This window comes from Heterocephalus glaber, unplaced genomic scaffold, assembly GCF_053883595.1.
Source record: "Heterocephalus glaber isolate CG9 unplaced genomic scaffold, H.glaber_assembly_v1.0 deba00001737, whole genome shotgun sequence".
Classification (NCBI taxonomy): domain Eukaryota; kingdom Metazoa; phylum Chordata; class Mammalia; order Rodentia; family Bathyergidae; genus Heterocephalus; species Heterocephalus glaber.
The window spans coordinates 2,878,827-2,904,489 of NW_028258445.1; the positions used below are offsets into that span (position 1 = coordinate 2,878,827).

At 40.7% G+C, this 25,663-nt stretch overlaps 1 protein-coding gene across 5 annotated transcripts; it reads left to right on the forward strand.

The window, feature by feature from the left end:
- Window positions 1-321: 321 nt before the first annotated feature.
- Window positions 322-25,426, forward strand: Map9 (microtubule associated protein 9). 5 transcript variants are annotated; one of them, XM_021247448.2, is made up of 15 exons: window positions 326-701; window positions 988-1,136; window positions 2,106-2,187; window positions 2,340-2,660; window positions 4,944-5,164; window positions 10,881-10,974; window positions 13,287-13,534; window positions 14,947-15,020; window positions 15,839-16,007; window positions 16,754-16,843; window positions 18,148-18,312; window positions 18,437-18,582; window positions 18,760-18,892; window positions 19,235-19,273; window positions 25,039-25,426. In XM_021247448.2, exons 2-14 carry the CDS (start codon window positions 1,062-1,064, stop codon window positions 19,247-19,249), a joined length of 1,833 nt encoding a protein of 610 aa, XP_021103107.1. In that variant the 5' UTR covers window positions 326-701; window positions 988-1,061; the 3' UTR covers window positions 19,250-19,273; window positions 25,039-25,426. The 5 variants fall into 5 exon arrangements, with proteins under 5 accessions (XP_004868613.2, XP_021103109.1, XP_021103107.1 ...); XM_004868556.4 differs by lacking the exon at window positions 19,235-19,273 and having other exon boundaries at window positions 322-701; window positions 4,947-5,164; XM_004868555.4 differs by lacking the exon at window positions 19,235-19,273.
- Window positions 25,427-25,663: the final 237 nt, after the last annotated feature.

Genomic DNA, 25,663 nt, shown 5'->3' on the forward strand with positions numbered 1-25,663 from the left:
CGCCCCGGGAGAGCGTCGCCCCGACCCGGCCGGGCGGCTCCCGCGCAGCGCGGACCGGAGGCTCCGCGCAGGGTCCACGGCGCCCAGGGCTCCCCAGGCCCCGAGGCAGGTGGGCGGACCTTGTCGCCCAGGCAACAGCAGAAGCGCACAGTCGCTGGGGTGACGTCATTTCCTCAGCCGAGGCCGTTGCCACGGCGACGCGTTCGCAGAAGGGCAGCGCCTGGTACCCAGCCTGGCGGTGCGGAAGTTCCTTCCTCCCGGGACGCCATTGCCTAGCAACTGCCTCCCACCTCCGCCTTTGGTCCCGCCCCCTGGCCGGGCTGAGTGCTGGTTCCGGAGCGCGGCCGGCGAGGCCTGAGACCCGCCGCGGTTCGGGGTCCGGGGCGCTCGCGGCTGCAGGGCCCGGGTGGGCGCCGAGCCGGGAGCCGCGGGACCGAGGACGACGACGCCCGCCTGGCGGGCCGGCTTCCTGAACCGGGAAGGCGACACCGCACAGCGTCCGGAAGGCTCTTCCCGGCCTGGTTAGCGAGCAGCCGGGAAGCGGAGCGGCGGCCTCAGGAGACCTCGCCGCCCGGCGCGGAGCCGTCCGGGCCCGCGCGGCCGGGGCGGGTGTGGGGCGCCCCGGGCCGGGCCCTGCGGGCGTCTCCGAGCCCTCGGCGCAGCGACCGTCCCTCCGCAGGGCGCGCTTCGGGTTCAGACAGGTGCGGACGTGGACGGCGGGGTTCCAGATTAAGCGGCGTCGTTCTGTCCCTTTAACTAACTGCGGTCATTTATTTGCTCATCCTTACTACAGTCCCAAAACGATTTTCGGATAACGTCAGTTTGCGTTTGCATTTTTTGTCTTTATTTCTTTACAAGAACTGTATTTACATTTTTAAAGTGTTCCGAGACACTTTTGTTTCCCTTTTTCTTTCCGCCCTAGGTGTGCTAATACAAATTTTCAAGCATGCAAAAGAAGTCTGATGATATGTTTTTCGTGTCTTTCAGCCATCATCACAGGTTGAATGAATTATTCCAACTATTTATTAGCTGTTTAATAGAGGTAGAGGGACAAATACACTATGGCTGACGAAGTTTTCGGCACAACTTTGGCATATACGAAGAGTCCAAAAGTTACCAAAAGAACTACTTTCCAGGTAAAATACTTCAAAGAATTTTTGTTTCCAGTGATTCTACAGTGTGAACGCTGTATGAAGAACCTGGGACTTGGTGATTCTAGAGTACTCTTACATTCCTTCTAAGACTATGCAGATGAACCATCATGTTTGGGCTACCAAATAGCCTCAATACAAAGTTCTTACTAAATTAAAAGTTAAAGAGCAACTTAAAGCTGGGGTCTCATGGCACCTGCCTGTAATTCTAGCACTCTGGGAAGCTGAGGCAGGAGGATCACACGTTTGAGTCCAGCCTGGACAATTTAGTAACTTAGCAAGACCCTGTCTCAAAAAAAATAAAACAGCTGGGAGAGAGGGATGTCGTTCCCCCACCATACAGACCCTCGGTTCAATGCCCAATACGCATACACATACCTACACACATAAAAGCAGCTCAAACTTGCTATTTTCATATGAAAACCATTTTCTACTATAACAAAACAACATTTAAGTTTCTTCTATTGATGTAGTGTTTTGAACCCAGCCACTAAATTTATATTACTGATGAAAATAATGCAGTATGCTTAAAAAGTACTAGCTTTGGGCTAGGGACATAGTTCAGTGGGAGACCTTGTACTCAGCACGCAGGGGACCTGGGTTCAATCCCCAGAAGCCCCCTCAAAGTACCAATTTCTTCCAGAGTGAGTTTCTGATAAACCACTTAAATTGTGTCCCCCTTGTTTATTATTTAGCTCTGGTTATAACTTGCACCTGACTGACTTACACTGCTGTCTGCTGCAGTGTAACTGCGAGTCCCTTGAGGAAGGGGGCTGGTGGTGATGCTCTGCATTGCATATAATGCTTCACATGGGTGGGGTAGAGCAGGCTGGGTGATTGTTAGATAAATGAAAGCTTGCAACCACTTCTTAACCAAGTACTTTTTAAAGAGTTGATTCTACATATGAGACCTCCATGTTTGAATGGGAACTGATTTTAGTTATGTCATTTCAGGATGAGCTAATAAGAGTAATTACAGCACGCTCAGCCAGACAGAGGAGTTCAGAATACTCAGATGACTTTGAGAGTGACGTTGGTATGTAGGAATATGGGAAAGTAAACCATTGGTCATGCTTGTAAATGTATTTCTAGTTCTTTCTAGTCTTTAATGTTGTCTTTTTTTAAATTAATGTGATCTTAAAAAGTTTATAATAAACTATTGAAATATTTTTCCTGTTCATTTTTCAGTATCCTTAGGTGATTTTTCTGATACCTCAGTAGATGAAAATTTAGTTAAGAAAAAAATGAATGATTTTCATATATCAGATGATGAAGAAGAGAATTCTCCACGACCATCTTTTTTGAAAAGAAAGAAATCAAACAGTGACATAACCAGAGATGAGCCAGAAGTTGCTGTCAAGAACAGTGAAGAACAGATTCCAGATGTTTGTGAAGACATGGTTGCAAATTCCTTCTCTGAATCTCACAATAAAGATCAAGAAGTTGAAAATGAGAGAATTAAAATAAAACCGAAACCCAGAATTCTTCCAATCAAAAGCACCTCTTCAGGTAATTTGTTGGATTATATAATAGCAGTTCTTGAAAATATATTTTTAAATATATTTCAAAATACCTTTATATGATAGCAAGTGTGTATTTAAGAACAAAAAAAGAGAGATTTGCCTTTTCAGGCCTGCAGTCTGCTGTCCCTTGTAAATTCTGTCTGGAATCTGCATGGATGCCTGACAGGAAGCAGGCGCCTCTGTCATGTAGCAGCAGCTCGCAGCACACCCAGGCCCAGGGGCGGAAGCTGTACTGTCAGAGATGGAGCTGCAGTGGAAGCCTTTCTAATCCCTCCATCCTGCAGAGATTAAAACAGTCACTTCCAAGGCTCAGGTTGTAGCTCCAGTGCTGCAGTGCTTGTCTGGCGTGCTCCTCAGCAACATATACACTCTCAAGAAACCCAACAGTTATTTCCATACCAGCATTTTGCCAGAACGCTTTTCCAGCATTTGTGTATTTGAAGGGAGAGAGTTTTGTCGTTGCTGTTGTTGTTTTTTGACACTTACAGACTCTTTTTAAAAATAGAGTCTTTTATTACACGGGAAAATCTGCTAAAATTTAGTTTTCTCAGGGTAAATTCCTGGTGTGATCTGGGATTACAAGAATCCCCCACACGATGCTACTGAGCTCCAAGAGGTGTGGCCTGGAGAGGGACCAGGCCCCTGCAGTCTCTGAGGAAACCCAGGGCCTTTGCGTGCAGGGCTAGGGGTTTGGTTTCCTGTCTGCTTTCTTTCTGGTTCGTAAAGGAACTATTAGTTGGTGCTAACCTTCATAAAACTCATCTTCCTTTATATTGTCCGTAAATACAGTGCTGGTAAAAATTTCACATTTTGCATGTTAGATATCAGTGAAAATAGAACTACCTTAAGGATGTGTTAAAGAACTGCCTTTTCTCAAACACAGCGTTGTTAAATTTGAAATGAGGGAAGCATAGAAGCACAGCAAAGAACAGCAGAATAATATGTACCACACTGGAAAAACCCCCACTGTACATTGGTTATGTGTGACTGAGCCTCAGTGTCCTCCTGAGGCAGAGATGAAGCCTGCTCTTCCTGTCCTGCAGGGCTGTCTTGAGAATCTATTGAAGTGCATCTCAAAATTGTAAACACTCCAGAGTGCGAGCACAGAGCCTTGCAGCCCAGATTAAGGCGCCAACATGCCCCTCTTGTGTACTGAGTAGAACTGCGGATGGAGAGAGGCCAACACCGAGCTGCCTCATTAAGAAAATGTGAGCATATAGCTGCTAAAAATGAATCTGAAACAGGTGGAATGGTAGATAATTAGCCAAACAGTAATTCACTTATGTACCCAAAAAATCCAAAAAGTTATGGTGAATTAAAATGAATTTAAAAATACTGTATTTTAACCACAAGGTGGCAGCAAGATTATAAACCCTCTACTTGGACATCTAATACATTCAGTGTAGGAAACAAAAATTAGTAGGTAGTCTTATACACTTAAATATAAAACAGAACCTTTAAAATACATACAGACTTCTTTTGTTTTGTTTTTGTTTTTGTACCTGGGATCGAACTCAGGACCTTGTGCTTTCGAGGCAGGTGCGGCTCCACTGAGCTAAATCCCTGGCCTGTATAGACTTTTTTTGAGAATTTGGCAGTACCTCTGGAAGAAGAATTTTGGTATGAAATACAGGAAAGTCATTTATTCCTAAATTCTTCAGGTTGCAGAATAAACATTGAGGCTGATGGTCTTAAGATAAAACTTGGAGGCTGGGGATTTAGCTCAGTGGTACCGCCACCTGCCTCGCAAGCGCGAAGATGAGGATGCTGGCTCGTGGGACTCAGCAGCACTCGCCTCTCCTACAGTTTCCCGCATTCTGAGGCATCCCCTTCCCTAGCAGGGCCACTGCTGCTGCGTGATTATGAGGGCCAGTAGTGTGTGCAGGGCCTGGTGTTGCGGTCTCAATCCAGGTTTGTTGCACGGATCTCCTCATTTTATAAAGGCAAAGCTTTGCTTGGTTTTTTATGTTTTTTAAAATGTTTTGAAATCGTGAGGGTTCATAAAGTTGGAGAGATGACTTCAGATAAAACCAATGCATGCTGACTGCTTTCAGGGCAGCAACGTTATTTCGGAAGTGTGACTATGAACTGTGCCTCGCGAGGTCTTGTAGGGAAGGGTCGTGGCTTCTTCCTCTGAGTCCTAGGGCCGAGGACCGAGGGTCACAGTCTCTGGACAGCAGCACAGCGATGCCTTTGAGGGCAGTGGAATCCAGAATCTGTTTTTATTTTGGTAAAAGTCACCTTAAAGCTTTTGTGTGTTTGTTTTTAGCAGAAAATAGCGGTCTTGAAACAGATGAACACTTTAAGCCCTCACCTCGGCCAAGGAGCATGTTAAAAAAGAGTAGCCACGTGGAAGAGAAGGAAAAACTAAAAGACAGAGAAACTGCCCTTGGTGAGGGCCTAGAGTCTGCGCCCTCCTCCCTTCCTGGGCTGAGCGTCAGACCCCTGGAGGCAGAGAAAGATGGATTCGCTGTGAGCCTCGATCATGAGGTGGGCCCTGCTGCTCAATTGCTGGGTTGTGTTCTTGAATTCAGACCTCTGGATCCCAGTGAGTTGTAAGATGTAGCACACTGTAAATACCACTGAGAAAGAAGAAAACACTCCGAGTCAGCTGTTACTGACCAGTGGTTCCAAGCCTCACCCAGTTTTAGCGCAAGTAAAATGTCAAAATTGTTTTGCTCTTCTGAGTCTGTAGCATACTATCTTATATTGTATTTTAGAATTATACACTTTATGGCTAAGGAATATATAGTTAGTGTCACCTTACTCATTTGGTTCTGTTCACTCAGCAAATGTGTATCGAATGTTCTTTGTATCCCTCTGTTTTCCGAGGTGTGCCACAGTGGGGTGAAATATGACCCTCCAGGGTTTCATCAGGCACTTTTGTCTCCTGCCTTTGTGTGTCACCGTAGGAAGCAAACTTCCACCTCACGTTTTAGAGGGGAAAAGTAGGAAAGAACATCTTTCCCCCCATAATATGCTCAGATAGCTCAAGGAACAGAAACTACATGTTACCTGTCCAAGCTTCTTTCTTTTTCTACCTGTCACCTCCAGGGTTGGTGTGTGAAGATTTGCTTCCCAGGAGGTGATACAAAGGACAGAGAGGTGCTCTTCTGTGGTCTGACTGAATGAATGACGCCTTCTAATTCAGACCTGCAGTGTTAGGAAGCACAATAGGCCAGTGATTCAAATCTTGTTCTGTAGTCCAGCTGTACCAGCAAGGCTGACAATTTGATATACGTCTATCTGACTTCTCCATTCTGTTTCTTAATTTGTTCTGAAAACCAAAAGAAACCAAGACAATTATTTTATATTTAAAATTATTATCTGGTCAGTTGAATATTATATTAGTTTCCTGTCACTGCTACAGCCAATTGCCACAAACTCAGAGCCCTAACGCAACAGAAATGGATTCTCTTAGTTCTGGAAACTGGAATTCCTCCATTCCCAGACCTGCAGGGCCATGTTCCCCTGAAAGTCTTCAGAGAGAATCCCCATCGCCTTGGGAGTTGCCACAAATCTTGGCACCCCCGGCCTCTGGTAGTGTCCTCCAATCCATGTGTGCATCACCTTCAGATTAGGAACCATCCTTGTCCATATGTCTTCATCTTAACAAATTACATCTGCAAATACTTTTCTCCAGATAAGGTGTGCCTGAATTTGGGCGGACACTATTGAAAGAGGAACAGATACCTAACTTTAAATACTATTTTCTAGCATTTTTATGTTCTACTTTTTAAAAAGTATTCCTAATTTAGAAAAAAAATGACATCATACCATGACAGAGATTGAATAAAAAACAGCTAACCATAGTCCTGCCATCTAATAGTAATGAAGTTTACTATGCAGCTTCCCTTTGAGATGTATTTTTCTATGTGGTTTCATCGTATTTGTCCTGTTAGCTTTCACATTTTTGCTGTGCTTTTTGCCTTACCTCTTAGCAGTAGGTCATGAAGTGCTCTGTGTTGCCAGGGCATCTGGAGACCACATTTTCAGGAATGTATGTACCATAGCCTAGGCCATAGATCTATTATCTTAATGCTGGAACCTTTGATTTTTAACCATCTAAATGTTCTATGTTCTTCATTACACAAGCCTGATGGATTCTACTCTGCATATTTCCCGTCTAGTTTTTGTTCTTTTTCCTGGGTGTAGAAGCTTTGGCTCTTCACTTGACTGTTCCATCTACTTTCAGCCATGCTCTATCTATCCTCTTTGTCTTTGTATAAACTCTCCCCTGACCCTGCACTTCCTTTTACTGCCTTGCTGTCTGTGTTAGTCAGCTTTCTGTCCCTGTAACAAAATACTGGAGATAATCGACTTAGAAAGAGGAAGCTTTGTCTTGGCTCCGTTTCAAAGGTCTCAATTCATGCTTCCTTAGCCCTTTTGCTTCAGGTGGGTGGTGGCCCAGTACATCCCAGAGGATGTGGTAGAGAGGCCTGCTCACCTCATGGTGGCCAGGAAGTGAAGAGAGAGAGCAAAGAGGGAGCAAGCCCGCCGTAGCCCCTTCGAGGGCATGTCCTCAGTGACCTGCCTTCTTCGCACCAGGCCGGGGTCAAGTGAGCACCATGGGCTGGGGCACATTTAAGACCCAAACCATAGCACAGTCCTGTGGCTGTCACAGCCAGCTGTGGAAAAGCTTTCCTCCCTTCTGCATTCTCACCTCTGACCTGGCCTCGCGGAGCTTGGGAGTGGGGAGTGTGTATGACTGATGTGCATAAATTAACCTGACCTAGTGTTCCTAGGATAAATTCTGCTTGATCAAGGCATAATATTGTATGTGGGATTTGATTTGTCAATATTTTGTTAAGACTTCTGGGTATATACTTATGAAGGCTTCATTTATTTCTGTATTTGTATATATATTTTTCCTGAAAATGTTATTATCAGGCATCTCTGTCAGATGAGTTAGGGAATGTGCTTTCTTCTTTATTTTCTAAAGGGTAAATATGACATTAAAGGTTCGTCACAGTTTCCTTAAAAGAGAAAAATCATCTGTAAAATTGTCCAGGCTTCAGATTTCTTGGTAGAGAGGTCTTTAGCATTAGACTTAATTTTTTTAATAAATATTTTTTGGTATTCAGATTTTCTTTTCATTAATTTGGCAATTTGTAAGAAATTTGTTTCATCTGAGAAGTCACATTTATTAAACGCTGTTTTTCATGATATTCCCTATCCTTTTGATGACCATAGGAGCATCATGACATTCCATCCTTTATTTCTAATACATATAATTTACTTTTTTTTTTTATTAAATCTTCATAGGTGAATTTACATTTTTTGTCTTTTTTATTAAATCTTGGTAGGTGCTGCTTAGTTTCTTAAACTTTTCAAAAATCTAACTTTGGCTTTGCTAATTTTTCCTGTATTATTTGTTTCCAATGTGACTGATTTCAGTGTTTATTATTTCTTTTTCTTTCTTTGGGTTTAATATGCTTACCTTTAAATTGAAAGTTTTCTCTATGATTGTGAGTCTGAAAGCTGTGTACTTCCTTCTCTGGACTGATATAAGGATCCCAAAGTTTCAGGTGTCTTTAATATTCATTATCATTTTTTTAATTACGTTTTCTGATTTCTCACCTCTTTCCTTTTTTGACCAAATGATTTTTTTTTCAATTGATTATTTTGTGACAGTTAACTTTAATTACAAATATTTGAGTCTTTTCTGGATATACTTTTATTATTGATTGTAATTTAATTTTGTTATAGTATATTAATTTAAATTTTTAAGATTCCGTAGTAGCCCAGCCTACATGGACCTGTGAAAACCCACATGCACAGGCAGAGTGCACTTGTTCTTCAGGTGTTACAGATAATGTTCTCCATTTCTCTTGGCCGTCAGGGTGCTTGGTAGTGTCACACATCTTCCCTCTCCTTACTGATGCTTTGTCTAGTTGATTTACCAATTGCCAATTTAGGGATGTTAAAGCATTCAGTTATGTCTGGAGATTTGTCTGTAATTCCTTTTATGTCAGTCTTTTATAACTTTGTTACTAGGCACATACACATTTATTATCATTATCCCAGGGTCCTTTAGCAGTGAAAAATGTCACTACTTCTGTTAATATTTCTTGCTTTGCAGTTCATTTTGTTTGGTACTTCACCTTGCTTATGACTAGTGTTTGCATAATATATATTTCCCTAACTTTTCTTTCAAACTACTTGTGTCTTCTTTTAAATGAATCCCACAAAATAACAGTTTTGTGCCCCCTTTAATCAAATCTCATAATCCATGCTTTTTAATTCTAGTGTTTAATCCATTTTTGATTCATTGATTGATTTGTACTGGTTGAATCCCAGGGATGCGCTTCTAAACTACTTCCCCAGACAATTTTTTAACTTTTTTATTTTGAGACACAGTCTCAATAACTGTCCTCAAACTCATAACCTTCCTGCCTCAGCCTCCTGAATAGCTGAAATTATAGGTACCTAGCTGAGTTTTCTTTTAGCGTAAATACCTAGACATTTGTTGCTGTTTATCTCCTTTGTTGTACGGTTTCTCTGTTACTCCATTCCTGCCCTTTTTTTAGATTAATCATGTGTTTTTTAGTTTTTCATTTTGATTCCTGTAGTTTTTTTAGCTCTTACTGTATTACATTTTCACTACTTGTTCTGTGAATTACAACATTGCATCTATAAATGATGTCAGTTGGGAGTTAAGATTGTATTATTTCACATTTAGCATAGAAATCTTGCAACAGTTTAGTTGCCTATTCTCCCTCATTCATTGTAATATCATTGTCATATATTTTAGATCTACTTATGATATAACAACGGTATGCTTGCCAACTTCCCCTGCGACCCCCTATAAAAACAGCTTCGGACTCTGAGCCAGTTGCCTCTCTAAGCTTGGTGCTTGGAGAGTGCTGTCTGGCCAGACTAATAAAGGTCTGTTTTACAACTTGTCCGGTGTGTTCCCTCCTGGGTGATCTTCGCTGTAGTCAGCTCCTCGGAGTGTTTGGTAAGGCCTATGGTCTTACATAGCAACTTGAGTACAAGGGGCCCAGGTCTGGTTTTGCCATACTTGGTCTGCTTGGGGAAGTGGAGCTTTCAGGATCTGTGAGCTGATTCCTTCCATGAACACGGGAAGTCTTTGGGTTTTCAATTTGTGATATCCTGTCTTCTTTCCTCTCCTTTTGTGATTCCAATTGTACATACTTTGACATTTTTTATCTATGTCACTGATCACTGCAGTTTTATTCATGTTTCTTTAATCTTTGCTTTTCAAGTTGAATAATTTATATTGCTGTCTTCAAGTTCATTGACTTTTTCTGATTTATGATCTGCTATGAAGTCCATCCAGTGAAATTTTATTTCACTTATTATAGTATTCAACTCTAGAATTTCCACTGTGTTTTTTGTGTTTACTGTGTCTCTGATAGGATCCCCATCTATTTAGCCATCATGCAAATATTTTCCTTATCATACCTGAACATATTTACAGGAACTGCTTTAAAGTCCTCATTCACTGACACCCACATCTGCGTCATCTATGGGTCAGCTCCTGTTGACCGCTCTTTGTTTATGTTGTTGTTTTCCGTGACTGTGAGTCATCTTTTTCTGTTTCTTCACCTCCTTAGTGACATTTGATTGCATACAGGATATTATTAGTGACATGAGGACTCTAGATTCTGTTATGTGCCTCTGAACATGTTTTCTAACAAGCAGGCACATGGTCAGACACAAATTTCCAACTCTTTCTCCTTACTCATGCATATCAACTTGAATCTCTGCTTATTTATTTCTTTCAGTTTCTAGCTTCTCTGGTTTTACAGGATCGTCTCATTAGATTCTTTATTAGTTCTAAACAAACTAGTATTTCTTTGATCCCAGCATTTTAAGTTTATTCCCAATGCAGAGTTTGCTTTAAAATAGAGATGACAGGTAAAGAACTAAATTACCTCTTTTAGGAACTCTGTTCAATAATGAAGACTTCAAAGCTCCAAAGTACAGCATAGTAGCCTCCACTGGCTTTGCACTCTGTATGTCTCACCAGCAGACTAATGCCAGTGCACATTTCACAGTTACAAGGTAGTTTTTGTTTGGTTTGGTTTGATAGCGGGGATCAAACTCAGGACCTTGCACTTTCGAGGCAGGCAGTGGAACCACTGAGCTAAATTCCTAGCCCTAGGTAGTTCTAATAATGCTATTGCTGCATAAATCTTGAGAACTAAACTTAAATGGTAAATTTATTTTTTAAAAACAGGATCCACTGTTTAAAACCCTGTCATCGTCATCCCTTAAAGAAAGCCTTGGACAACGCTTTCTACCAGGATCTGAGGAAAAAACATCCATAAAAGGTGGCTGTATCTAATTACTATATCTTATTTGTGAACGCTGATTACTTAGAACCTCATTTGTGAGAGAAATGATACTTCACACAGTTAAAGAGAAAAGCCTTTGCCTCGGTTTCAATCCTGACTGTTCAGCACTATTTGACTTAAGATGCAGAACTTAATCTGCCGATACCTCAGTTTCCCCACTTTTAAGAGCCCGGCTGAAAGAGGAGTTGTGAAAATGTAGGTAATACAGTCCATTTCAGCCACAGGACTAGCTCCAAGCCCAGGCGGAGTGAGCGTTCGAGGTGAATTGTGATTGCCCGGTGTTTTACAGTAGCGTACACGTGCAGTGTGATGTCTAGGGGCCTGAACCCAGGCTCAGCTGAATGAGCAGAGTAACAAGGCACTCTGACCCATTTATGGATTTTTAAAGTGCAGATAATGAGGATATTCTGCCTCAAGGGCAGTTGTGAGAATTAAAGGAATCATACCTGGGAAGCACTTAGAACAGTGCCATAGTAATCATGTAGTAAATGTGAGTCGTGAATGGTTAATATTTCTTTTCTTCGTGCTGTAACAACAAATGCTAAAATGCATAGTCGTTTCTAGGACTTGGCTGTATGACTGACATTTATTAAGTGCTTAGTATGTAGTATAATTTTTGTCATTTTACAGATGAGAAAAGCTGAAGTGCAGAGATATTGGGAAACATGCCCAAGGCCAGTGACGAAGCCATAGTTTGAATATTTGGCTCCAGAATCTTTGTTCTTTTCACTGAGTAAATTAACAGCGCCCAGCAGCCCAATAGTGAATTGTACCTGATGCCCTCCAAATGTGACTATGTAACTGCAATAGTAAGATGACCTGGACTGCTGACCTCCAAACAGGTTCCAGATCAATGGCCATGACAAAAGTAGCAGCATTAAACTTGAGCGTGAAGATGTGTGTGCGGCGAGGGGTGGATCCCGTAGAAATGAGAGTCGGGAGTGACAGAGAGCACTGACTTCCTTCTGCTGAGCACCCGAAGTATAGTGGGACCCTGACACAGCAGCAACCCTGGATGAGCAGAGCCAAGCCGCCTCCTGCAGGTGCTGGTGCTTGTCCTGCGGGTCACTGCTGGGCTCAGCACCACACCCACCCTCCCTTCCTTGGGCCTAACAAGCAGGCAGCACAGCCCTGAGGCCAGGCGAGACTCAGCCCCAGTGTGCAGTTATGTTAGCCCTCGGGTCTCGCTGCACCTGTACTGGGCTGCTAGCAGCCGCAGTAATGTGGAAATGTGTGCTTTCTCCTTTTACAAACAGTTTTTCCAACTAAGAACATATATTCCATTGCCCGGAAAATAAGACCTAACTGGAAAAAAACCCTAGCGTGATATTTCAGGGTGCTCCTAATACAAGCACTACCCCGAAAATAACCCCTCAGTGAAGATCATGAGCCAGATGGACATTCAGTATGTCTGCTGCAATGCACAAAAGATATATTGAATTATAAAATAATAGTATACAGTTAAATATAAATAATATTGACATTAATGCTTAAATGATAACATAAACCCTAATCAGGTAAACAGCTGTGGAAACAGATGACCTCGGGACTTGCAGCCGAGGGCCCAGCCAGAGCCTGGAGAGCGCACGATTAATGCATGCACCTGGCAGTGCACGGACATGGCAGTGTGGAGTCTGAATGTTCATAACTCACTGTGTCCTGTGCTACAGCACCCGTACTTAATGCACTTACATGAGATAAAGAAACATTGTCTGAATTTTGATGCCTCCGATTTTTCCTCACTTTTGTGGGGAGCGTCATTCTTAACTGTCATCCTTTTTGTTGCCAGTCTTGTCTTGTAAATCTTCAGTTAACACTTGATTTAATGGTAGATTTAAAGGGACTAAATGTAGATTGTTGTACATGAAAAAACAAGACAGCCCCTGAAAATAAGCCCTGTTGTGTCTTTTAGAGCAAAGGTTAGCATAAGACTCAGCCTTATTTTCAGGGAAATACGGTACGCTTTAGGACCGAACAGATATTGCTATCATAGTTACTTGACTTGTACCTCAACAAGCCCTTTGGTGTGTCTTTCTTTTGGAGTAGTTATTCCGTTTTAATCATTAATATGTTTTTTCAAATAATTAGTTTTGCCACATGCTTCATTAAATAGCTATTTTTGCTCTCATAGATCTCGTTTTAAAAAACAATTTTACTATCATATTTTTCGTCATATTTTACTTTGCAAGAAAAAAGATTACAGTCTTCACTTAAAGGAAAGTAAATGAACCCATTATCTGGTTTATTAATTCAGAAGGTTTTAGTGCTGCTGTTCTTTCTCAAAATAGATCAGAATGGAGAATTCGCTGAAAACCATAATTCCTTGAAATTAAATGAAAATGCAGAGAATGGGGTTTTGATAGACCGTGTTGCTCCTGAACTGGAGAAACCAACGGAAAGCGAGCTGGCTGCTGCTGACCTTGAAGAAGACAGGAGGAAAGGGGAACCGAGCCCAGAGGAGGACTTAGCGGCTGCTCCCCTGCCGTCCAAATCCCAGAGGGCCTCAGTGCCTGCCAGTGCAGCGGCACCTGCACAGGTATTTCCATAAATTCACACCTCGCGTGCTGCAGCTTAAACCTTGAGTTAGAACTTTAAATGCTTTACTTTCCATATTATGTGTTTCTGCATTACTTGTGGAAATCTCACCTTCCAGCAGTGGTATTACATTGTCAAATAGTTCTTACTCGAGTCAATAGAAAAAGTAGCAGTTTGTAAAACCCAGTGTTACCTGAGACATACGATCAAAATATACTTTAAACCTTTAAGTGGGCTGGGGATCTAGCTCAGTGGTGCCGCCACCTGCCTTGCAAGTGCAAAGTCCAGAGTTCGATCCCCAGTACCAAAAAAATATGTATATAATTTCTCAGAAATGTATGCCTGTAACAATAGGTTTCTATAGGTCTTCAGATTATAAATACACAGCTATCTGGACTACTTTCTTAGGTTCTGAGTTAGTGAATTTTAATGTAATTTGAACGAAAATCTTAATGTAGTTTGAATGAAAATCTTTAAGAAATAACTGTCAGCATCCATAAATAGATGGACAAGGTCATTCTTAGGAACATAATTGTAATCTTGAGAAACAGATTTCTCTTATGTAGGACTACTTGTCCAGCGTTAGATTGTACTGGAGTACTGTGCTTTTAAAATTGAGGCTACAGCATGTTTAGTCCTTGTTTCTCTTGAATGTAGTGTTTGTCTCTTACAGCTGCGGGTAGCTGGTAGCTTTGTTTATTTATGGGTAGGAGAAGTAAACAGTGGCGGCTGAGATACTGATGGTTGAACAGAACTTTCATAGTGCAAACTATGGTTTTGCTTTATTGAAATTGATGGGGAAGGTTCATTAAGCATGCTCCAGCTACAGTGCCCTTGGCCCTCCCTGGGAACAGCCCTGCGCCAGCGTATGGATGCATGACACCTGCACTGCCCCGCGCCAGTCCTGCCCACCTGCTGCTCTGTATGACCGGAGAGTTAGGCCTCATCTGTTGGTTTCTCATCGTTAGAAGAAAATCCAGTCTCCACCGCCTCAGGCTCTCACCTGGGCTTCTCCAACCACGCGCTCCCCCACACCCCGCTCCATTCACCGCACTTCAGCACCGCTGACCCTGTGCTGCTTGCTTCAGACATGCCCATCTCCCAGGCCGCTCGAGTGGGCCCTTCTCACCATCCACCCCCCACCCTGGTCCTGGGTCGGCTGCAGCGAAGCAGCCCTGGGCCTGCTGCAGGGACTCGTCACTCTGACCCTGTCCCCCATGCTTCTCCTTCTTGAGTCATGTTTATGTGGTCGTCAGTGACCCCTCTGAAATTTGGTGTCCTTGATGGAATCTCAGTTACTGATTTGTCCCCAGGGCCTTGACACATACTAGACAGCTAAAAACTCTGACTTCCTGACAGTTAGGCTGGTCATTAATGCTGAATAATCTCTCTCTGGAATTTTCTGTTTACTAGAGAACAATCGAAGATAGAAACATGAAGAGTAAAAAGTCAACAACTGATAATAGAGCATCCAGTGCATCTGCCAGGTAAAGTCATCAATGTAGCTCGCTTAGGCTTTGCCTTCTTAGCAGAACTCATTTAAATTTAAATTCCATAAAACAAATTGCATTTGATATTACTCAATTTGCTCTTCATCTCCATCTTAGGAAATGAGTTGCATATTTCATGTTAAAACCCCTAACACGTGAAAAATTGTCCGTAGTGTCTTCAGGCCCTGCAGACTAAGTGGACTTTTAACACGATAAAAATCAAATAGAGCAGGACCAGCCGGCTTGTGTAAATGAGCGGTCAGTGCGTGCATATTTCACGCTTTCTAGCCAGTTTTGTCCCTCTCATGTCTGCTTAGTTCTGCAGCTGTCGCAGGAAAGCGGCAGAGCCAGTATGCAAATGAATAGATGTCACTGTGGCCCGTAAATTGCATTCACCAAAACAAAGAGTAGACTGGTTTTCCCCATCAACCTCAGAAACACAGGGGACTGTTCTTTCTAACTTTCTATTTAGATGGTTCCTGTAACAAAATGATACAAGAAAACCAGTAAATAAAGCCCACTTGATTAATCTTGCTTTCTTTATGTAATTAGCGATGTGGTCTGTACTCTTTTAAAAGGCTCTAATGAAAAACACCTAAAATTAGCAATCACTTTAAAGGTATAAACTTAAAGTTATACAGTTTGCATTACAATAAGTAGGACTTTTATGTAGCAAGAAAGACTACTTCTTACCTACATCGCATTCAGAGTAATTATAATTTATTAAAAGAAGTTACAGTGTAGTTCTCAAGGATGATAGTTGCATATTCTGACAAGTTAAAATACTGTATCTTGATTTACTTGGCACTCTTCAGATTAATGACTTCTGAGTTTGTGAGGAAATCCAGTTCTGCAGGGCGAGCTCCGTGGTCCTCCACCTCTTCCCACTACTTAGGGACTTTGAAAGTCTTGGACCAGAAGCCTTCACCGAAACCAAACCTGGAGCCCGACACAGCAGATCACATCAGGGCAGCTGTTTACCAGGTAAAAAGGAGAACATTTTAATAAGAACAGTGACTACTAGCTTAAGGCTACCTCTTAAAGAACAAGGTGACTATCAGAAGTGATGATTTAATCCTTAATAGTTTTGGGAAAGATTTTCCCTTATAGTGAATGAACAACGCAGAGCTATTTTACTAAATCTTTTGCTTCCACACTCTAACTGATCACAGTTGTTTTTAAGGAAAGAAAAAAATACCATTACAGTTTATAGAAATACAGCAAAGACCAAAACATTATACACCTGTGTACATTTTATCCTCTTTGTCCTTAAAGTTTGTGTTACTTGGGGGCAAAAAGGGTTTTTGAAAGTTTTCTTTCCTGTGATCCTGTTAAGACTTAGACAGAAAAAGGCTTTCCTAATTTTTTCATAGTCTCAGTAGAAGTCTTCTTTGTCTTGTTTGTTATACAAAATAATACATTGTAGAAAAATGCACTTGTGCACTTCAGAGAAAAATGTTAGTGAGTTTAGCCTTGACATTCGATCTTTGAAGTTTACATTCTTCTACTAGGGAGGATCATACACAGATGATCATAGACATATGATTTTCTTAAGTAGTATGTATCTAGATTTATTAGATGATTGTTAGAAAAAGAAAAATGATACTAGTTTGTGTAAAATTTATAAATTTTATGTTTTCCTTCTGAAAGTTTTAACTACTTCAGAAATGAGAATTCTAATTCATTTGGGCAGTTTTGAATATCATGTAACCTTTTTCCTATTCTCACAGGAGTGGTTAGAAAAGAAAAATGTACATTTGCATAAAAAGAACAGAATAAAAAGGATAGAAAGTGAAAACTTAAGGATCCAAAATGAACAGGTACGGTGAAATAAGGACGTGAATTTCTGGATATTTAACCTTTTTAAATCAGTTGTTTATCAAATGGTGAACTACCTTGTATATAAAAGACTTAATTTTTAAAACTATAATAGTTTATGTATTGTATATTTTGAATTTGACCGAAATATAACTGTTTTTCATGTGAGCAGAGACACAAAAGGTTTTGTTTTATTTTTCATGTGTAGAGCTGATAGGGCTGACCAATTATGAAGTTATTATTGCTTGTGACCACCTAACTCACTCCTGTAACTTGACTTCAGGTAGAACCTGGCCTGGAATATAAAGGGCCATTGGACATTTGCCTTCAGTTTTCCTCCTTTCCCCTGTGAGCTGTCGATGTGTCTTCGGGGCGGACCACACTGAGCCCTTGACCTGCCTCCCCGTCCTGTCTGTCTCCCTTTCCTTCTCTCTCAACCGGCTCGGGTCTTTGCTGTCTTCTAAAGCAAAAGCTTATTGTGCCGTTCCACATGAAAATAGCTTTAGAGGGAAGTGTCACAAAGTTGCCAGCACTGTAACGCGTCCGTCCTGTGTGGAGCCGCTGTCCCAGCCTTCAGTTGGCCTGGTTACGCTGCGGTGGACCCCCGTGCCCAGCGCTGCTTACCTCCACATGGACCTGCTCTGTGCTGGGGGTGGACGGGGCTTTTCCTTCTGAATACTGAGCCCTCTGTGATTCAGTGGAGCCCTCTCTAATGTTAAGCGATTATTTGTAGCAAATATTAGATATCGTAAGATTAGATTGAAGTGAAGTAAAATATCGTACTTGCTGTGGGGTCAGCTACATATTTTCTAGTCTAGAACAGATTTTCGACCTTTGGTATTTATTTGTGAAGTAAGAACTTGATGCCTCAACATTATTCAAAAGTGAGGTTCAAACCAAAGATTACTGTATGACTTGACGAATTCACCAGTAACTTACTTTGTAATCTTAATAACTTTTTAAATTTTTTCTGAACATTTTACAGTACCACTCAAGCTACTGTAGTTTATTTGATAACATTTTTAGTGGAACTTTGAAAATAATTGCATTATTCTCATGAATAATTGGCCAATATCTGATAGTCCCTTTTAGAAAAGGTTGCTTAAAATGCAGTGGATAATGTGGATAACATTTTTTAATAAATTAACTCATTCAAACCAACCTAAGTAAATTTTCTACTTTAAAACTTAAGTTCTATATATAATGAATATCAAGGGATTAACAGTAAATATCTTTGATATCCATATCTGCTTTTCTGCCTGCTTACACGTGCACATTTATCTCCCTATTATTTTTTCCAAAATAGAAAAAAGCTGCTAAGAGAGAAGAAGCGATAGCATCATTTGAGGCCTGGAAAGCTATGAAAGAAAAGGAAGCAAAGAGACTAGCTGCACAAAAGAGGCTGGAAGAAAAAAACAAGAGAAAAGCTGAAGAAGAAGAGGAGGCGGCGAGGAAAGAAGAAGCCCTGCAAGTAAGCGGGGTCCTGCGCAGCCCCCGTCATGTGTGAGCAGTGAGACCCAGCGAGGGCCCACGGCGCCTTTCCTCACTTTAGAATCCTCACGGTGGGTAACAATCATTCTTCTGAACTCTTCCAGGCATTTGAGAAATGGAAAGAGAAAAAGATGGAATATCTTAAAGAGAAAAATAAAAAGGAGAAAGAATATGAAAGAGCAAAGAAACATAAAGAAGAGGAAACTGTTGCTGAGAAAAAGAAAGAGAACTTAACTGCTGTTGAAAAATGGTAATCCAGATTAACACACATCTTGATAGATTTGAAATTAACAACGCATCAGTTTTTTCTAAAATTTAGCGGCGATTTACTGAGGCCTCTCAATTTTATTACTGCCAAAGCTATGTTAGGAAAGCTTTACTACATCGTCTCCTTTAACTTTCAAATGTTTTATACTATTCTACATAGGAATGAAAAAAAGGAAGCTTTATTTAAGCAAAAGGGAAAAGAGAAAATAAATGAGAGAAGAATGGAAGAACTGAAAAGGGCTGAGAAAAATGATAAAGATAAACAGGCCATCGATCAATATGACAAATGGCTGGTATGTATTATTCTTAATGCTCTTGTGTTTTATAATCAACTTTTTTGTGACTTTTCTGCCCCTAATTCAATTCTGTTTGCCCCATACTTACTGTTTCTCCCAGAAGCTGCCTGTTAAATTCGTTCCCTCCCTTTGCATGTTTTGTATTTCTTTGATTTATTTACTCTGTTAGTGCGTCTGTTCCCTCCGACACCCAACGTGGAGCTTTAGTTATAGTACTCCTCTTCCTTGCCTTTATTCCCACCCTTGAATCCTGTCCCCTTGCCCCCGTTACTCCTTTTCTTGTGTCTGGCTTCTCAGGAAGCAGGCAAGCGTACTAATGAGTATACCGGCTTATTTTAGGTGAACTTGACATGACACACAGGAACATTGACTTTAATGGTGAGAAACTTAATCCACTTTTAAATTTGTTTTATATTTCTCATGACCTCAAGATAAAGGACTTATAGGTGTTTCTTAATGAAAGAGCAAGTTTGAGGTTTGAATGTAAAAATATCCAAATGGACTTTACCATATGCAAAGATGTGATTGAACAATAGAGTACTTGTTAAAATTTTTAAAAAATAAATTACAGCAAAAGAAAAATTGCTATTAATCCCCATCAAAAATACACCACCACCACCACCATGAACATACTTTGCCCATCACTCTTGCCGCCTTCTAAAGCAGTTCTAGCAGTCTTGTTCCCTGAGGGTCTTCGGGTGTGCCTCTTGTCCTGAAGTGACCCTAAATGTTTACCGTGCATGATATTTTGACTCTGAGAAGAAGCCAGCAGTTTCACACTGCCAGATATGTAATGCTTTTCTAGGCCTGCCTTTTCATTGGATGGCACTACACAGCTGAATTTACTGTGTTCTTGATCATCTCTCATAAAAACAACCACAAAAAGAGCACCTCGAGAAGTGCTACAGAAAGAAAGTGGATAAGAGTGTTTGAAGCAAGGCAGAGTATTTTGAAGATTAATGGCAATGTATCTTTTACTGCAATACATTTTTAAGCATTCACTGTGTACTTCTAACACACCTTGTATACATACATTTGGTTTCAATATATGTATATTTACAGAAGTTACTTTCTGGTGATGTCAACTAAATATAGTTTTTTATTTTAAAATATCATTACATATTTGTTAATTTTTCAATGACTAATACTTTACACAAGTACATAGATAACACATTCATATGAGTAGTTAGCACATTCACCTGATTCAGCAGTCAAAACTTAAAATTCCTCCTCAGTCTATCCACTTGTTTCTTAGACTCTTTTTGATTTCATGCCTACTTTCTAGTTTAAAAGTATCATCCAGGATAGTTTTGATTTCTGTTTCTCCAGTTAGTATTGAATTTGATTAGTTTTCCTTTGTAAAACACTTTCTATCATTTTTTCTATAAACTGTCAGTTCATTAGCTCTACATCTTCCTATTGAGTCACTCATCTTTTTCTTGTTGATTTCTACAAGCTTGTCTTGTACTAGGAAAATTAGCTTATCATTTCTCATGTAAGGTACAAATACATTTTTCCCATGCTATTGTTGGCTTCCCAACTTTGCATATAAATGAAGAATTTAATTTTATTTTTGAGTGTTTTCACTTGGCTTCTTATTGTCAGTTATACTGAAAAGTTCTCTATAATTTGAGATTAATCAGATTTCTCTCATTTTTCTTTATTGACTTTAATATTTTAATGTCTTAAGATTTGCTGTACTTAGAATTTATCCTAATGCATGGTGGGAAATATTCTAATATTATTTTCTAAATCTGTCTTTTATAAAAGAGCCCACGTTTTACTCATTGGCTTGAAGTGTTATCTTTATAAGTGATACATGCCATATTTGGGGGTGTGTTTCTTGTCTGTGTGTTCTGTTGGTTGCTTTCATACTCCTCTACTGGACTGTTTCATTGTTAGGCTTCTATGTCTACATATCTGCATGGGTTAATCTCCCATCAGAGTTCTTCTTTCACGGTATTTCTGACTGTTCTTGTTTGTGTTTTCACATAAACTTAGAATCAGCAGTTGCTAGAGGGTACATGAAACCAAAATGAGCTATTTAAACAGGAGATAAAAGCTAAAGCACTTAGGCATGGTCTTGAGAGATGTGCAAGATCAAAATGAAGAAGATTTTAGAACTATCCTGAAGGACTCAAGATAATAGAACAAAACTCTTAAAACGCTTAACATCATAATCATTTTAGAAAGGTATCACTCTTCCTGAAGTAACTTATGCAATCCTAATTTTAAAAAAAACAAGGATTTATTGTTATGGGTTGACTTTGTTATAAGTAGTTTTATGCAGCGAAGTAGTATAAAAATAAGGTGACCAAAATTGTTAACTATTTGAATGAAAAAGGTAGTGTTCCATCATAATTTGTTTACCTTATAGTCTTAATGCTTCATTCTAAAAAAGATAAAAGTCTTCTTAGGTTAAGAAGATGTATACCAATTGCTAGTATCATTTAGGCTGCAAATGGAATAGACTGGAATACAAATGGAATAGAATTTTGTTAATGACTACATCACAGTTAGGTCGTACTATTTTTATCTGTAGTACTTAGTTACTTTCTCATTCTCATTAGTCCTCTGGAGAGCAAAACCTCATCAGAGACTAAAGACAAAATAACATGTTTGATATGTAGTAAAACTTCTATAATAATGCTACCAGTAAAAACTTAAATGTCCAACTTATTAGAGATCTGCTTTCTATCTAAGTTGAAATATTTTTTCAGACAGAATAGGAAAAGTCCTTTCTGTGATAATCTAATGACTTCAGAATTTTATACAATTAATCATATCAAAATTTTTATATACAACCACCACTGTGCAGCATGCATCCCACTGTATAGCATCCCAAGGGAAAGTTACAGCCAAAGAGCAGGTCAGGCTCCCTTCCTCATGCCATTCCCAGTTTAATTCAGCTTTTTGAGAGAAAATGAGCAGAAGGTGCAGTGGCACACACCCGAAGCCCAGCCACTCGTGGGTGGATCGCAGGACCCCAGGAGTTTGAGGCCAGCCTGGGTGACAGCCAGACCCTGCCTTAAAAAGTAAATAAGTCAAGCCATTCAGTCTCCTACAAATGAAAATCAGAAAGACTTCTCAACAGATTCTTTTAACTATTGTTAACATATTCTTACTGATTTCTGTTAGCTATATTAAGGTCAGCAATTGCTTATTTCCAGAGGAAGCTCTTCCACATCCTACTGCTGAGATCAAACTTAGATGAAACCTAGGTCAACTTGAGTAATTGTATGGGATGCACATCTTGCATCACCACCTCCTTAGAACATCTTCAGTCCATACACGTACTGAGGAAAGATGCCCAGATGCCCAGAACTTAGCACAGTGCATCTCCTCCCTGCCACAGGCCTTCAGGGTTGGCTAAGGGTCTGCTGCTGCTGCTCTTGGAGGAAGGTGAGGAAATTGTCAATAGGAGGAAACCGTCAACACACTTCATAGTGCGAGCTGACGCTGAAAGAAATGGAGACAATCCAGGTTGAGCATAGAAACCCAAGGGCCATGCCAGTAGGACACCCAGTCTACCTAGATAAATGTTTGGATTTCATAGGAGTCCCAGGTACTCAGTCATGTCTTTGAGGGGAGGATATGCAGGAAAATGAAATGCTTCTGGGGCTGGGGATTTAGCTCAGTGATTTCGCTGCCTGCTGCACAAGCGCAGGACATGAGTTCGATCCCCAGTACCAAAAAAAAAAAAAAAATGCTTCTGAAAGTCTGCTATAATAAAAATGTAAAAATACAAACGATATTTTAAAAATAACATGAAACAGGATTGTTCCTTTCAAGCAATAAAATTCAAATTTAACATTCCACTCCTCTGTGAAGAAGCATTTTTTCTACTCTTGAATATTCCTGACATGTTGCACAACATATCTTAAATAAAAATACACTGTCTTAACTCGACATTCCGGCCAGCTGTGGTCCTACATTTTCTGCTGCTCTTTCTACCAACTGCCAGACAGTTCTGTGAACGCTTCATAATCCCGCACAGCCTTTCAGCCACAGCCCCTCCAGGCTTGCCCTGTCCTCCTCGCCCCTCCCCAAGTACCAGCAGGTTCTGTCTCCCGTCTTGGCCGCCTGCTCCCCTCGATTTCTGCCTCCCTGTCTCCTCTCTCCGGTCGCACTCTTTCAGCTGAATTCTAGCAACTAACATGGCCTCCAAAGGCTCGTGTGCTGCTGTTCATCTCCCTTTTTACCTCATCTGGTGCCCCCACCCTTCTGCCCCCACGCTCTGTGTTCTGTCAGGCTGGCGCTTTGTTTCCTCACCTCCTGAGCTTTGCCCGCTGGCAGAGCCCGCACACCTGCGGTTCCTTCTGCCTGAAACATTCAGCCAGTGCCTTCGCAAAGGGGCCCTCCCATGCTGCATGCCGCACTGTCAGGTGCCTTTCCCTGAATCCGCTTTTCTTGGAAAGTAAGTACTCTCTTTTATTCTTTGTCACAACAGTTTTTTTAATGGTCTGTAGAAATTCATTCCATTTGGAGTTTTCTGTCTGGTCTTGTTATGTGTCAGTTTGAAAGTTCTCTGGGGGACAGTGACAGTCTGTGTCTGGATTTTATGGTCACGTTCTTCATGGACCACGTAGGCTCAGTGCTTAACAATTAACAGATACATAGAAGAAATAAGGTGGTAGAGTGCCAGTGGGATAATAGGCCAGAAAGACACCTCGAGACCTGTCAGTGTGAGGATTGAGATACGGTAAGGTGACCCAGGTCAGCGGAGGCATGCAGCTCAGCTACTGGGGTTGTTTAGGTGACATTTGGACATAGAATCACTTCAGAGCATTGCCTGACAGCAAAATAACACCGAAAGCATTAATATGGTGAACACAAAATGCTAAACAGTAGAAGAATCAAAAGAAAACAGAATTCAATATTTATCAGATCTCTTGGGAATAGGAAGAAATCATTAAGAAGTGAACGAGACAGGTACCAAGTTTAGTCTTGCTGCACACCAGAATGAAATGAGAGCAGGCACTCAGTGGAGGGTGAGTCCCTACACTGCTTCAGAAGCACCCTTGGCGAACCCAGCAAAGTCGAATTTGCGTATCTTACAAAGCAGCAATTTTGCTCTTGTGCATGTTTAGAGGAAACACTAATTCATACCCAAGGAGGCAAATGAGGATGTTCATAGCAGCACTATTTGAGTGGAAAAAGGAGGAACTGCGTGCCAGCCCTCAGCAAAGCCTAGCTGAATCAAGGCCAACGTGCATGGACTGGGATTCTCCCCTGGAGGGGAGAGCTGCGCTCCGCAGACAGGTCTCACAAACAGGAACGAGACAGAGCGTGTCACAGACAGCACAGCGCCTTTCGGGGGGCTTCTGAAAGCCCTCAAAATCAGACTGCCCTTGTGGGGATATGAATGTGTGTAATAACAGTCGTCCAGGATGCATTGCAGGGCTGATGAGGCTCAAGGTCAGAGTGGAGGCGAAGAGGGCAGAAGACGTGGCAGGAGTGGACGCCAGTGTGGAACACGGGCTGCTTGGGCGGTATTCTTTACAGCACCTAGCTCATGTTGTAATTCTGTTGGTCTTTAAACAGTTTCCTATGGTTGAACCATTTCTAAGAACATATTTTACAAAAGCTAAGAACTAAAAAGAGCAAAATATTTGAAGTAAAGGTATTATTTATTTGAAAATACAAAAATTGCTAAAAGTTAAAAGCACTGATTTTGGTTAAACAGGCCAAATAATTCAATGGAAAGTGTACAAAAGGATTCAAGAAATGTTGGAAAATTTCCTGAAGCTCAGTAATAAGCAAAGAAATGCTGAGCTGAATTCTCAACTATTTGTGAACCATTTGGAGTGTCCTGTTGCCATGGAAGACTCCAAGTTCACTTAGTAACTTCTTAGAAGCTGTTCTCAGAGAGTCATCTTCCAGTAATTGTCATCTTTGTGTTGTGTGGCTTTTTGACCTATTTTAATTTTTAATATTTAAAAAATGAGGTGACCTTTGTAACAATTGATAGTATACATATAACTTAGCAACATCCCTTGGCTGTATTTCTTTATAAACAACTAAAGTAGGAAATGATATATAAATATCTTATAATGGACTGTTTTGTCCTCAGCAAGTAGCCTGATTTGAAAATGATGTTCACATGTTGTATGTACACTCATAGCTTTCTATTTTTTCTTTAGGAAAAGAAAGAAAGACAGGAGAGAATCCAACGAAAACAAAAGAAACGGCATTCCTTTCTGGAAAGTGAGGACCTTCCTCCTTGGAGCCCTCCAAGCAGAACTGTGGTTTCAAAAGTATTTTGATAGCTTTAGTCCTTAAATTATTTATCAGTTAACCAATTTTAGCCATGGGTTTAAAAGCCATTCATTCAATCCTTTATAATTATAAGAATCTATTTTAACTAAATACTAGGTATTTCTGCTGACAAGGGAAAAGATATTTTGGAGTTTGGTCGGTGAAAGCATTTTTTCTATTAGACAAACTGCCTCAATGAAAAGCTAATAATCAGATTGCTCCCACCATTAAAATGAATAAAGGTTTGCCATGCCCGGGTGACATTCAAAGTGATCACTTTCACTAAACTCTGCATATTATTTAAGCATGCTTACTCCCAATAATAAAAGGGACCTCATCTAGGTATGATAATCATAGAAATAATTCAGTTTATGGGTGTCTGGATTTGGGGTTTAAATGAGTGGTCACTGGTCAGGATGTCCCACATACTCTCTTCTAAAACTAATCTAGTTCAAAGAAGTTGAATTTGCACTGTGCAAGTTAAAAACATGGACACTGAGCCAATAGTTC

Bases quoted from the DNA above. Each gene is read 5' to 3' on its own strand.
- Map9 (XM_004868555.4), top strand. From the start codon at position 1,062: ATGGCTGACGAAGTTTTCGGCACAACTTTGGCATATACGAAGAGTCCA. The intron at 13,535-14,946 runs GTATTTCCATAA...TCTGTTTACTAG, and splicing joins GTGCAGCGGCACCTGCACAG to AGAACAATCGAAGATAGAAA. The intron at 18,313-18,436 runs GTAAGCGGGGTC...GAACTCTTCCAG, and splicing joins GGAAAGAAGAAGCCCTGCAA to GCATTTGAGAAATGGAAAGA.